The sequence below is a fragment of the Penaeus chinensis genome, chromosome 5 (genome assembly GCF_019202785.1).
Source record: "Penaeus chinensis breed Huanghai No. 1 chromosome 5, ASM1920278v2, whole genome shotgun sequence".
Classification (NCBI taxonomy): Eukaryota; Metazoa; Arthropoda; class Malacostraca; order Decapoda; family Penaeidae; genus Penaeus; species Penaeus chinensis.
The window spans coordinates 12,753,876-12,769,375 of record NC_061823.1 but is presented as its reverse complement, the minus strand read 5'-3'; the positions used below and the strand labels follow the sequence as shown (position 1 = coordinate 12,769,375).

Genomic DNA, 15,500 nt, shown 5'->3' with positions numbered 1-15,500 from the left:
TATCTCCTTTGTATCGACTGTTCGTTCCCTTTTATTAACATTTTAATCATGTCGTCCATTTTCATGGGTACCGGAGGTGAGTTCAAATGTTACAGTATTAATTCCCTGGTTAATGTTTGATAGATAAGGCCTCTACAGCATATATTACTATAGTAATGAATGTTTATAATTGTATTATTGTAAAATAATGCAAATAAAGATTTTGAAAATTCCACCTTGATAATACTACTGATAGTAGTGCAAACAACAATAATGTTAAAAATAATAAAGATCAGAGCGGTAACTAAAAGAAAAAACTAATTTGCTATTGTTCAATAATAGAGAAATACATACGCACACACGTGTGTGTGTTCAGAGATTTGTAAAATATATATATATATATATATATATTATTGCATACTTTTCTGTAAGATTTCCAGTACTTACAAATCCTTTAACTTCAACCTAGACCTCGATGACGATTCAGATGAAATGTAAGGCTGGTTCCTTATTCTTCGCCCCCCCCCCCCCCATTAAATTTCAACCGGTCTACAAACCGATGACTATCAGCAGAACAGAGCTTTAGCAACGATAATAGAAAAAAAAAATCGAGGAAAAATGTAAGACGCTCTAATAAGGTGGTTACGTCATATCAGAAGCATAACAGGAATAGCGATTTACATAACTAGGTCCGATTATCAAATATGTTATCTAGCTTATGAAATACAAGTCATATTTATACGATATATTTTGATAAAACACAGTAATTAAATACATAAATACATTTCTTTGAATTGCTTCTTTATCTACAGACTTCCTCAGAAAAGTCCATATTTATTTTTCGTCGGAATCGGCGCGAGCTGCGTCCTCTTCGGCGGCCTTAGCGATCTGGTCGAGGACGAATTGAGGGATCGGGTGGGGGAACTCGGGGGCCACTGGCAGGTGGTCGCCCTCGGGCTGGAAGCCGTTGTCGTCGGCAACGAAGCGGAGATGGATTTCAGTGCCATCAGGAGCGGTGTAGCTGTAGAAAAACGGAATTAATTTTTAATAGGAAATATATACCAATAGCAGCCAAAGGGAAGGGATTTCATGAATCAAATAAACTTTCTTTAGCAATACTTACGAGTATTCTCCGGCCTTGATCACAGCGTCCTCCTCACCGTCGGGGGATCCTGCCTGGGAGAAGCTGATGCCGTTGCCAGTTTCGAAGTCGAAGCTGTATGTTCCGTCGTCCTCTTGGACGCGGTCGTCCTTAAGGATTGGGATAAACTCCACCTCTTCGCTTGAGCTGTACTGAGGGACGGCGAAGGCCACAGCGGCAACACAGGCGAGAATAATCTGAAATTTGCAGATGCACTTTTTTAATTACCATGCGAAATGCAACAGATATAAGATTATGCATTTTAAAGTATGTGTGAACACAACACAGATCTCTCTCTCTCTCTCTCGTGTGTGTGTGTGTGTGTGTCTGTGGGTGTGGGTGTGTGGGTGTGGGTGTGGGTGTGGGTGTGGGTGTGTGGGTGTGTGTGCGCCTCTATATATCTAAATACACTTGTTGATTCATATCTAATCCTAGTGTCACTAACTCAAGAAAAAAAATATAATTAACTCCATTAGAACTTTTCCTTTCGCCTGAATTAGAAGTAAAAATGGGTTAAGAATCCTTGGAACACTTACAAACTTCATGTTGGTAGGATGTGAAATGGACTGGTTTACCTCACTGGTTGGCTGGGCTTTATATACGTGTACTAGTTCTCCTTTTGGCCATAACCGCACTCCGAGTCCTACAGCCTTGACTTTTTCTTAGTAGCTAAGACCTTCCATTCACTTCTTTAGTCATATTCTTTAGCAATTCCTCTGTACAAGTAACAGGTTAACAGCATTTTGTATGAGTTAGAGACAATTTTTACATAAGGATCGATAAGAATGAGAATAAGTTAATCACAGTATGTTTGAGATAATTAGCGCTGACATGTTAAAGTATATCGACCAGAAACATTTAGTTTCGACCGTGGAAGTGTATGAAACTAATTGTAGTAACAATTCTGACCATATTTAATCTCTACAAATAGACTGACTGTTAACTGAAGCAATATTATTATTCACGTCTTCCACTTCTAAATACAAAGGGGGAGAAAAGGAAAATAAAACATCATAACACTGCGGATGATGAAATGAAAGGTGATTGATAATTATTATTCTCACCATTATCATTAGTAATTAAATAATAATTATTATCATTATTATTATCGTATTTTATTATAATCATTATTATTATAATTATTATTAATGTCATTATTATTGTTATTATTATCATTATTATTATTGTCATTATTATTGTTATTATTATCATTAATATTATCATTATTATATTTGATAGCATTGTTATTATTATTATTACAACAATCATCATCATCCTATTATCATTATTATAATTGTTATCATTGTTATTATTATCATTATTATTGTTATTACAACAATCATCATCATCCTATTATTGTTATAAAAATAGCATTTGATGTATGACTTTAATGAGACTATCAGGGATGTTTATCATAGTCAACATAATCGGTAGGGTTATCATTATCTATATATTTACTATTGCCATCAGCATAATTATTGTTATTATTCTTTTGATATTTTTGTTTTCAAGATGATTATCATCATTTGCATCATAATTATTGCCAGTCTCAATTAAGTAAATTAACATGATCTTTATGATCAAATAATGGTAATCAGTGTCTCGTTGACGTTAAAGCGGTTTAATTGAGAAAATATGACTAAACACTAACAACCTTAAATGTCTCAATACTGATGTTAATAGCTGTGAAAATACTACTGCTACTAACAAAATAGTGATGACAGAGAAAACATCGAGCAACAATAACCAGAAATATAAGGACTGATGCTGAGAGGAGACTGCTATTACCAACACTCCAATTCAAACAGTGGTTAAGATAATGGTAATAATATCAGTGATAAAACAATAATGATGATAAAATAAAAATATTAGTAGCAGCTTCTATACCCTGAAAGGCTATATATATATATATATATATATATATATATATATATATATATATATGTAAACGCCCATGGATGGTTAAAGCATCCAAAGTCTCGTGACGTTAAGGGGCATCCCAAAAAGTAATATATATCTACGTCGTGGCTTAATCGTATCATGTCAAACCGATCTCAGATATTTATCATGTCACGTATTCCAATAGTCTCGGTGGATTTAGTTGAGACACTGCTCTTCGATAACATTAGCTGTATCAGCAGGTCCCACACATATTTTTTAACCTTGGCCATCCCTTCCCTTCGTAGTAAAGGGTCTCTACCTCCCTGAAGAAGCCTATCGTAAGCACTAACTTGGGTACCGTGGCTGGGTTCAATCATAGCTCTACCATGATTAAATCTAAGGTTGATTAAATCAGGAAATGCAAGGCGCTTAAAATCGGGTTGCATGTTATCGTGTTAATTCCTTCGTTTTTTTATTTATTTATTTATTTATTTTTCAAATGATTTAATTTCGTGTTCTTTCAATACGATTGTTAAGAAAACAAGTGCAAAAATTATGCTTGTGATATTTGTGGAAATGTTACAAACTGACTACACTGCCACAAGTGTGACCATCCTGTATTTGTCATTATGATGGTATATAGTAAGTGATTGCAGTGCAGTTGGCAAAAGTTTTTGTAAGACACGATTTATGAAAATGGATTTTGAAACAAAGAGGATATTCACTCGATATATTTATTACAATACTCAATATATAAATACATTTCTTTGGGTGACTTGAACAGTTTTACGTTTTGTCGGAAAAACTTGGATTTATTTTTCATCGGAATCGGCGCGGGCGGCGTCCTCCTCGGCGGCGAAGGCGATCTGGTCGAGGACGAACTGGGGGATCGGGTGGGGGAACTCGGGAGCCACGGGCAGATGGTCACCCTCGGGCTGGAAGCCGTTGTCGTCAGCCACGAAGCGGAGATGGATTTCAGTGCCGTCAGGAGCGGTGTAACTGTAACGTAATGGTAATGAATTTATAAATTCGCAGGAATATGGTAAGAAAGAATTTGAAGAATTCAAATAAACAACAACAACAAAAAAAACAGAAACCTATACAATACTCACGAGTATTCTCCGGCCTTAATCACAGCGTCCTCATCACCGTCGGGAGATCCAGCCTGGGAGAAGCTGATGCCGTTGCCAGTTTCGAAGTCGAAGCTGTATGTTCCGTCGTCCTCTTGGACGCGGTCGTCCTTAAGGATTGGGATAAACTCAGCCTCCTCGCTGGAGCTGTACTGAGGGGCAGCAAATGCCATTGTGGCAACACAGGCGAGGATGATCTGTAATGTACATGATATTAGTAATATTGTATATATTTGCGTGCAGGCGTTTGCTCGTGTATGTGTACATGTATATGGTTATTTGTGTGTACATGCACCCATATGAGTAAATACACACACATTTACTTGTAGAGTGAGTTTTACATACGCATGTTTCTAGTAGTATATATATATATATATATATTAATGACGTGTATGCTATTTTATCAACAAAAAGAGTTTAGTTCACTTATCCTCTGGGACACTCACAAACTTCATGTTGGTCGGTTGTAGATCGAACTGATGTGGCAAACAAGTTACCTGAGCTTTATATAGGTGCACTAGTTCCCCCCTTGACCCTGTCGGTATCTGCAGGTCCCACCCATATTTTCTAACCTTGACCTTCCCTTCGTAGTACAGGGTCTCTACCTCCCACTCACTCCATAGAACTACTTTTTTCTCAGCTACTACAACCTCGTAAACATGAAACCAGTCGAATAATCTTCATAACACGTGTTATGGTAATAAGCAATCACGGAATTTCAAAGTAATTACTGATTACTATAGAGACCAGAATAACCATCGTGTGAGTATTAGTAAAAGTATCCAGATCGCGAACACTTTTTTCATTCTGTCTCGAACTTACGCTGTTATACAGTTGAATGTAAGTGTTCTATGGTGTTATTACTACTAATCATCATAATGAGATACCGATAATAATAATAAAAAAATGATAGTAATAATTATGTTTATCATAGTCAACATAATCGGTAGGATTATCATTATCTATATATTTACTATTGCCATCAGCATAATTATTGTTAATATTATTTTGATATTTTTGTTTTCAAGATGATTATCATCATTCGCATCATAATTATTGTCAGTCTCAATTAAGTAAATTAACATGATCTTTATAATCCAATAATGGTAATCAGTGTCTCGTTGACGTTAAAGCGGTTTAATTGAGAAAATATGACTAAACACTAAAAACCTTAAATGTCTCAATACTGATGTTAATAGCTGTGAAAATACTACTGCTACTAACAAAATAGTGATGACAGAGAAAACATCGAGCAACAATAACCAGAAATATAAGGACTGATGCTGAGAGGAGACTGCTATTACCAACACTACAATTTCAAACAGTGGTTAAGATAATTGTAATAATATCAGTGATAAAACAATAATGATGGCCCTAGCGATGGTGATGATGATAAAATAAAAATATTAGTAGCAGCTTCTAGACCCTAAACGGATATATATATATATATATATATATATATATATAAACGCCCATGGATGGTTCAAGCATTAACCAGTTAAAATTATTAATCCAAAGTCTCATGACATTAAGGGGCATCCCAAAAAGTAATATATATCTACGTAGTGGCTTAATCGTATCATGTCAAACCGATCTCAGATATTTATCATGTCACGTATTCCAATAGTCTCGGTGGATTTAGTTGAGACACTGCTCTTTGATAACATTTGCTGTATCTGCAGGTCTCACCCATATTTTTTAACCTTGGCCATCCCTTCCCTTCGTAGTAAAGGGTCTCTGAAGAAGCCTATTGTAAGCACTAACTTGGGTACCGTGGCTGGGTTCAATCATAGCTCTACCATGATTAAATCTACGGTTGATTAAATCAGGAAATGCAAGGCGCTTAAAATCGGGTTGCATGTTATCGTGTTAATTCCTTTGTTTTATATTTGTTTATTTATTTATTTTTCAAATGATTTATTTTTGTTAGGTTTTCGTGTTCTTTCAATACGATTGTTAAGAAAACAACTGCAAAAATTATGCTTGTGATATTTGTGGAAATGTTACAAAGTGACTACACTGTCACAAGTGTAGTCACTCCTGTATTTGTCATTATGATGGTATATAGTAAGTGATTACAGTGCAGTTGGCAAAAGTTTTTGTTAGACACGATTTATGAAAATGGATTTTGAAACAAAGAGGATATTCACTCGATATATTTATTACAATACTCAATAAATAAATACATTTCTTTGGGTAACTTGAACAGTTTTACGTTTTGTCGGAAAAGCTTGGATTTATTTTTCATCGGAATCGGCGCGGGCGGCGTCCTCCTCGGCGGCGAAGGCGATCTGGTCGAGGACGAACTGGGGGATCGGGTGGGGGAACTCGGGAGCCACGGGCAGATGGTCACCCTCGGGCTGGAAGCCGTTGTCGTCAGCCACGAAGCGGAGATGGATTTCAGTGCCGTCAGGAGCGGTGTAGCTGTAACGTAATGGTAATGAATTTATAAATTCGCAGGAATATGGTAAGAAAGAATTTGAAGAATTCAAATAAACAACAAAAAAAATAACAGAAACTTGTACAATACTCACGAGTATTCTCCGGCCTTAATCACAGCGTCCTCATCACCGTCGGGGGATCCAGCCTGGGAGAAGCTGATGCCGTTGCCAGTTTCGAAGTCGAAGCTGTATGTTCCGTCGTCCTCTTGGACGCGGTCGTCCTTAAGGATTGGGATAAACTCAGCCTCCTCGCTGGAGCTGTACTGAGGGGCAGCAAATGCCATTGTGGCAACACAGGCGAGGATGATCTGTAATGGACGTGATATTAGTAATATTGTACATATTTGCGTGCAGGCGTTTGCTCGTGTATGTGTACATGTATATGGTTATTTGTGTGTACATGCACCCATATGAGTAAATACACACACATTTACATGTAGACTGAGGTTTACATACGCATGTTTCTAGTAGTATATATATATATATATATATATATATATATATATATTAATGACGTGTATGCTATTTTATCAACAAAAAGAGTTAAGTTCACTTATCCTCTGGGACACTCACAAACTTCATGTTGGTCGGTTGTAGATCGAACTGATGTGGCAAACAAGTTACCTGAGCTTTATATAGGTGCACTAGTTCCCCCCTTGACCCTGTCGGTATCTGCAGGTCCCATCCATATTTTTTAACCTTGACCTTCCCTTGGTAGTACAGGGTCACTACCTCCCACTCACTCCATAGAACTACTTTTTTTCTCAGCTACTACAACCTCGTAAACATGAAACCATTCAATAATCTTCATAAAATGTGTGATGGTAATTAGCAATCACGGAATTTCAAAGTAATTACTGATTACTATAGAGACCAGAATAACCATGGTGTGACTATTAGTAGAAGTTTATCCAGATCGCGAACACATTTTTCATTCTGTCACGAACTTACGCTGTTATACAATTGAATGTAAGTGTTCTATGGTGTTATTACTACTAATCATCATAATGAGATACCGATAATAATAATAAAGAATGATAGTAATAATTATGTTTATCATAGTCAACATAATCGGTAGGATTATCATTATCTATATATTTACTATTGCCATCAGCATAATTATTGTTAATATTCTTTTGATATTTTTGTTTTCAAGATGATTATCATCATTCGCATCATAATTATTGCCAGTCTCAATTAAGTAAATTAACATCAGTGTCTCGTTGACGTTAAAGCGGTTTAATTGAGAAAATATGAATAAACACTAAAAACCTGAAATGTCTCAATACTGATGCTAATGCTGTGAAAACACTACTGCTACTAACAAATTAGTGATGATGGCAGAGAAAACATCGAGCAACAATAACCAGAAATATAAGGACTGATGCTGAGAGGAGACTGCTATTACCAACACTACAATTTCATAATATCAGTGATAAAACAATAATGATGGCCGTAGCGATGGTGATGATGATAAAATAAAAATATTAGTAGCAGCTTCTAGACCCCGAAAGGGTATATATATATATATATATATATATATATATTCAAACGCCCATGGATGGTTAAAGCATTAACCAGTTAAAATTATTAGTCCAAAGTCGCGTGACGTTAAGTGGCATCCCAAAAAGTAATATATATTTACGTCGTGGCTTAATCGTATCATGTCAAACCGATCTCAGAAGATATTTATCATGTCACGTATTCCAATAGTCTCGGTGGATTTAGTTGAGACACTGCTCTTTGATAACATTAGCTGTATCAGCAGGTCCCACACATATTTTTTTAACCTTGACCTTCCCTTCCCTTCGTAGTAAAGGGTCTCTACCTCCCTGAAGAAGCCTATTGAAAGCATTAACTTGGGTACCGTGGCTGGGTTCAATCATAGCTCTGCCATGACTCAGCCCATCTACGGTGATTAAATCAGGAAATGCAAGGCGCATAAAATCGGGTTGCATGTTATCGTGTTAATTCCTTCGTTTTGTTTTTGTTTTTTTAATATAATTTTGTTAGGTTTTATTTTTCTTTCAATACGATTGTTAAGAAAACAAGTGCAAACATTTTGCTATGTATAACGCTTGTGATACTTGTGGAAATGTTACAAACTGACTACACTGTCACAAGTGTGACCATCCTGTATTTGTCATTATGGTGGTATATAGTAAGTGATTGCAGTGCAGTTGGCAAAAGTTTTTGTAAGACACGATTTATGAAAATGGATTTTGAAACAAAGAGGATATTCACTCGATATTTTTATTACAATACTCAATAAATAAATACATTTCTTTGGGTGACTTGAACAGTTTTACGTTTTGTCGGAAAAGCTTGGATTTATTTTTCATCGGAATCGGCGCGGGCGGCGTCCTCCTCGGCGGCGAAGGCGATCTGGTCGAGGACGAACTGGGGGATCGGGTGGGGGAACTCGGGAGCCACGGGCAGATGGTCACCCTCGGGCTGGAAGCCGTTGTCGTCAGCCACGAAGCGGAGATGGATTTCAGTGCCGTCAGGAGCGGTGTAGCTGTAACGTAATGGTAATGAATTTATAAATTCGCAGGAATATGGTAAGAAAGAATTTGAAGAATTCAAATAAACAACAACAACAAAAAACAGAAACCTATACAATACTCACGAGTATTCTCCGGCCTTAATCACAGCGTCCTCATCACCGTCGGGGGATCCAGCCTGGGAGAAGCTGATGCCGTTGCCAGTTTCGAAGTCGAAGCTGTATGTTCCGTCGTCCTCTTGGACGCGGTCGTCCTTAAGGATTGGGATAAACTCAGCCTCCTCGCTGGAGCTGTACTGAGGGGCAGCAAATGCCATGGTGGCAACACAGGCGAGGATGATCTGTAATGGACGTGATATTAGTAATATTGTATATATTTGCGTGCAGGCGTTTGCTCGTGTATGTGTACATGTATATGGTTATTTGTGTGTACATGCACCCATATGAGTAAATACACACACATTTACTTGTAGAGTGAGTTTTACATACGCATGTTTCTAGTAGTATATATATATTAATGACGTGTATGCTATTTTATCAACAAAAAGAGTTTAGTTCACTTATCCTCTGGGACACTCACAAACTTCATGTTGGTCGGTTGTAGATCGAACTGATGTGGCAAACAAGTTACCTGAGCTTTATATAGGTGCACTAGTTCCCCCCTTGACCCTGTCGGTATCTGCAGGTCCCACCCATATTTTCTAACCTTGACCTTCCCTTCGTAGTACAGGGTCTCTACCTCCCACTCACTCCATAGAACTACTTTTTTCTCAGCTACTACAACCTCGTAAACATGAAACCAATCGAATAATCTTCATAACACGTGTGATGGTAATTAGCAATCACGGAATTTCAAAGTAATTACTGATTACTATAGAGACCAGAATAACCATGGTTAGTTGAATGTAAGTGTTCTATGGTGTTATTACTACTAATCATCATAATGAGATACCGATAATAATAATAACAAAATGATAGTAATAATTATGTTTATCATAGTCAACATAATCGGTAGGATTATCATTATCTATATATTTACTATTGCCATCAGCATAATTATTGTTAATATTCTTTTGATATTTTTGTTTTCAAGATGATTATCATCATTCGCATCATAATTATTGTCAGTCTCAATTAAGTAAATTAACATGATCTTTATAATCCAATAATGGTAATCAGTGTCTCGTTGACGTTAAAGCGGTTTAATTGAGAAAATATGACTAAACACTAAAAACCTTAAATGTCTCAATACTGATGTTAATAGCTGTGAAAATACTACTGCTACTAACAAAATAGTGATGACAGAGAAAACATCGAGCAACAATAACCAGAAATATAAGGACTGTTGCTGAGAGGAGACTGCTATTACCAACACTACAATTTCAAACAGTGGTTAAGATAATTGTAATAATATCAGTGATAAAACAATAATGATGGCCGTAGCGATGGTGATGATGATAAAATAAAAATATTAGTAGCAGCTTCTAGACCCTGAAAGGATATATATATATATATATATATATATATATATAAACGCCCATGGATGGTTCAAGCATTAACCAGTTAAAATTATTAGTCCAATGTCGCGTGACGTTAAGTGGCATCCCAAAAAGTAATATATATTTACGTCGTGGCTTAATCGTATCATGTCAAACCGATCTCAGAAGATATTTATCATGTCACGTATTCCAATAGTCTCGGTGGATTTAGTTGAGACACTGCTCTTTGATAACATTAGCTGTATCAGCAGGTCCCACACATATTTTTTAACCTTGACCTTCCCTTCCCTTCGTAGTAAAGGGTCTCTACCTCCCTGAAGAAGCCTATTGAAAGCATTAACTTGGGTACCGTGGCTGGGTTCAATCATAGCTCTGCCATGACTCAGCCCATCTACGGTGATTAAATCAGGAAATGCAAGGCGCATAAAATCGGGTTGCATGTTATCGTGTTAATTCCTTCGTTTTGTTTTTGTTTTTTTTAATATAATTTAGTTAGGTTTTATTTTTCTTTCAATACGATTGTTAAGAAAACAAGTGCAAACATTTTGCTATGTATAACGCTTATGATACTTGTGGAAATGTTACAAACTGACTACACTGTCACAAGTGTGACCATCCTGTATTTGTCATTATGATGGTATATAGTAAGTGATTGCAGTGCAGTTGGCAAAAGTTTTTGTAAGACACGATTTATGAAAATGGATTTTGAAACAAAGAGGATATTCACTCGATATATTTATTACAATACTCAATAAATAAATACATTTTTTTGGGTGATTTGAACAGTTTTACGTTTTGTCGGAAAAGCTTGGATTTATTTTTCATCGGAATCGGCGCGGGCGGCGTCCTCCTCGGCGGCGAAGGCGATCTGGTCGAGGACGAACTGAGGGATCGGGTGGGGGAACTCGGGAGCCACGGGCAGATGGTCACCCTCGGGCTGGAAGCCGTTGTCGTCAGCCACGAAGCGGAGATGGATTTCAGTGCCGTCAGGAGCGGTGTAGCTGTAACGTAATGGTAATGAATTTATAAATTCGCAGGAATATGGTAAGAAAGAATTTGAAGAATTCAAATAAACCAAAAAAAAAAAAAAAAAAAAGAAACCTATACAATACTCACGAGTATTCTCCGGCCTTAATCACAGCGTCCTCATCACCGTCGGGGGATCCAGCCTGGGAGAAGCTGATGCCGTTGCCAGTTTCGAAGTCGAAGCTGTATGTTCCGTCGTCCTCTTGGACGCGGTCGTCCTTAAGGATTGGGATAAACTCAGCCTCCTCGCTGGAGCTGTACTGAGGGGCAGCAAATGCCATTGTGGCAACACAGGCGAGGATGATCTGTAATGTACATGATATTAGTAATATTGTATATATTTGCGTGCATCCGTTTGCTCGTGTATGTATTCATGTATATGGTTATTTGTGTGTACATGCACCCATATGAGTAAATACACACATTTACTTGTAGAGTGAGTTTTACATACGCATGTTTCTAGTTGTATATATATATTAACGACGAGTATGGTTTTTATCAACAAAAAGAGTTTAGTTCACTTATCCTCTGGGACACTCACAAACTTCATGTTGGTCGGTTGTAGATCGAACTGATGTGGCAAACAAGTTACCTGAGCTTTATATAGGTGCACTAGTTCCCCCCTTGACCCTGTCGGTATCTGCAGGTCCCACCCATATTTTTTTACCTTGACCTTCCCTTCGTAGTACAGGGTCTCTACCTCCCTCTCATTACTTATACCTAATTTTTTCTCAGCTACTACAACCTCGTAAACCATGAAACCAATCTAATAATCTTCATAACACATGTGATGGTAATTAGCAATCACGGAATTTCAAAGTAATTACTGAATACTATAGAGACCAGAATAACCATGGTGTGACTATTAGTAAAAGTTTATCCAGATCACGAACACTTTTTTCATTCTGTCTCGTAGGACTTACGCTGTTATACAGTTGAATGTAAGTGTTCTATGGTGTTATTACTACTAATCATCATAATGAGAAACCGATAATAATAAAAAGAATGGTAGTAATACGAAACTGATAATATATCTATTACTTCTATCGGTAAAAATTAAGATATATTGTTACTATGATGTTAATAATGACAACAAGAACAACACGGCGACAACAGTAGCTGCAGTGAGACGACCAAAGGTGACGTTATGTTAAACCAAATGGAAACAAAGGTTAAGATACCTCCAGCCCCCTTGTTTGAGAGGCTGAACTGAAAAAAAAAAAAAATCAGATAGACGTGAGAGGTCGGCGTTCATTAGAATAGGTAAAAGTGACGAATAATCAGCTTATTTTTACTTTTCCTTCTCTTAGCAATCAAGCCACTTAAGACATATTGCACTTTTTAACTTGATGACAATATTGATGATGGTAATGATAATAATGATTATGATCATAACACTATTAAGAATGATACTGTTAATGGTGATTGTAATTAAAATGATAAAAAAATAATTGTAATGATGAAAATTATATTCATCAAAATTATTGGGATAATAGTAATAATACCAACAACAATCATAAAAGTAATAATATTGATAATAATGAAAATAATGATAATGATAATAATAATAACAATAATAATGATGATTATTATTATTATAATTATAATTATAATTATAATTATAATTATAATTATAATTATAATTATAATTATAATTATAATTATTATTATTACAACGATAATGATAATGATAATAAAAATAATAATAATAATGATAATCATAATCATAATCATAAGGATAAGGATAAGGATAAGGATAATGATGATAATAATAATGATGATGGTAATGATAATAACAATAATGATGACGATAATAATGATGGTTATATTGATAATAATAATAATGACGATAATGATGAGGATAATATTGATAATAATGATAATGACGATAATAATGAAAATAATATTGATAATAATAATAATTATAATAAAATAACGGTAATAATGATGATAACAACAATAATAATAACGGTAATGATAATGATAATAACAACAATAAAAATAATAATAATAATGCTGATCATGATATTGATTATAATGATGATAATGATGATAGTAATTATGTTAATAATGATAATATGCGTAATAATGATGAAAATGACAATCAAATTGAAATTGGCAATGTAAATAATAGTAATAATAATGATAGTAATTATAATGATTGTAATAATAAAAGTAATTATAATAAAAATAATAATAATAATAATCATGATTATAATAATGATGATAAAAATAGTAGCAGTAACAATGAGGATAATAACGCTGATAGCAATAATAATAATAATAATAACAATAATAATAATAATTATAATAATAATAATACTTGTAATGATGATAATGAAAACAATAACAATAGTAATAATAATGATGATAATGAAAATAATAGCATTGACAATGACCATATTATTATCAATAATAGAATAGTAATACTGATATTAATATATATATATATATATATATATATATATCCACGCCAGTGTGTGTGTGTGTGTGTGTGTGTTTGTGTTTGTGTTTGTGTTTGTGTTTGTGTTTGTGTGTATGTGTATGTGTATGTGTATGTGTATGTGTATGTGTATGTATATGTATATGTATATGTATATGTATATGTATATGTATATGTATATGTGTATGTGTATGTGTATGTGTATGTGTGTGTGTATGTATATGCGGCAGGATGTGTGTGTCCACACACATATATACATATATATATATATGTGTGTGTGTGTGTGTCTCTATGTGTATATATATATGAATATGTGTGTGTGTACACACACACACACACACATATATGTATATATATATGAATGTATATATAAATATATGGATGTGTGTGTGTGTGTATATATATATATATGTGTGTGTGTGTGTGTGTGTGTGTATGTGTGTGTGTGTATGTGTGTGTGTGTGTGTATGTGTGTGTGTGTGTGTGTGTGTGTGTGTGTGTGTGTATGCATCCTTCCTAACGTTCTTACTCTTATTGGTGTTAATAGTAATAGTATTAGAATTACTATTATTGTTATCCTTATTTTTTTATTATTGTCCTTACAATCATCATTAGGATTATTATCATTACTTGCCTAATTATTATAATCATTAATACTTCTATTACCTTATCATAATCATTAACATTGTTGTTGTTTTTGTTATTTATATTATTAATATTATCATTACTATTATTATCGTTATCATTATTTTTATTTTCGTTATTATTATCATTGCCATTATTTTTATTACTATTATCATTACCATTGTCATTCCCATTATCATTAAGATTATTATTATTACTATTATTATTATCATTATTATCATTATCATTATCATTATCATTATCGTCATCGTTATCGTTATCGTTATCGTTATCGTTATTGGTATCATTATCATTATCGTTATTATTATTATTATTACTATTACTATTACCATTATTAACTTTATCATTATCATTATCATCTTTATTATTATTTTTGCTATCCTTTTCATTGCCATTATCATCATTACCATTATCGTTGTTGCTATCATTATTACCATTACCATTATCATCATCATCATCATCATCATCATCATCATCATCATTATCATCATCATAATTATCATCATCATCATCATCATTACTATTATGGCTATAATGATAATTGTTGTTATAATTGTTATTATTATCATTATTACTATTACCATTATCATAATGATTATTATCATTATTATTATTATTATTATTATGATCATCATCATCGTCATACTTATCCTCATCGTAATTATCTTCATCAATATAATTATCCTTTTTCATTGTTAGTATCACTACAATTATCATTAAAGTCATAACCATTAACATTATAATTATCACTATGCTACTACTCATCTTCACCATCATCATCATTATTACAATTACTACTACTATCACTATTG

The 15,500-nt window shown here is 34.5% G+C and overlaps 4 protein-coding genes across 4 annotated transcripts; all 4 read right to left on the bottom strand.

The window, feature by feature from the left end:
* Positions 1-709: 709 nt before the first annotated feature.
* LOC125025687 (cuticle protein CP14.6-like) lies at positions 710-1,670 on the bottom strand. Its single transcript, XM_047613805.1, has 3 exons — positions 1,657-1,670; positions 1,103-1,317; positions 710-1,000 (listed from the first exon to the last, which is right to left on the bottom strand). Exons 1-3 carry the CDS (start codon positions 1,663-1,665, stop codon positions 814-816), a joined length of 411 nt encoding a protein of 136 aa, XP_047469761.1. The 5' UTR covers positions 1,666-1,670; the 3' UTR covers positions 710-813.
* A 4,602-nt stretch (positions 1,671-6,272) lies between these two features.
* Positions 6,273-7,458, bottom strand: LOC125025477 (cuticle protein CP14.6-like). The gene is made up of 4 exons (XM_047613490.1): positions 7,438-7,458; positions 7,146-7,175; positions 6,666-6,880; positions 6,273-6,555 (listed from the first exon to the last, which is right to left on the bottom strand). Exons 1-4 carry the CDS (start codon positions 7,456-7,458, stop codon positions 6,369-6,371), a joined length of 453 nt encoding a protein of 150 aa, XP_047469446.1. The 3' UTR covers positions 6,273-6,368.
* A 1,351-nt stretch (positions 7,459-8,809) lies between these two features.
* Positions 8,810-9,435, bottom strand: LOC125025689 (endocuticle structural glycoprotein SgAbd-8-like). The gene is made up of 2 exons (XM_047613806.1): positions 9,202-9,435; positions 8,810-9,090 (listed from the first exon to the last, which is right to left on the bottom strand). Exons 1-2 carry the CDS (start codon positions 9,390-9,392, stop codon positions 8,904-8,906), a joined length of 378 nt encoding a protein of 125 aa, XP_047469762.1. The 5' UTR covers positions 9,393-9,435; the 3' UTR covers positions 8,810-8,903.
* Positions 9,436-11,292: 1,857 nt separating this feature from the next.
* LOC125025476 (endocuticle structural glycoprotein SgAbd-4-like) lies at positions 11,293-12,055 on the bottom strand. Its single transcript, XM_047613489.1, has 3 exons — positions 12,052-12,055; positions 11,691-11,958; positions 11,293-11,575 (listed from the first exon to the last, which is right to left on the bottom strand). The coding sequence occupies exons 1-3, from the start codon at positions 12,053-12,055 to the stop codon at positions 11,389-11,391; spliced, it is 459 nt and encodes a 152-aa protein (XP_047469445.1). The 3' UTR covers positions 11,293-11,388.
* Positions 12,056-15,500: the final 3,445 nt, after the last annotated feature.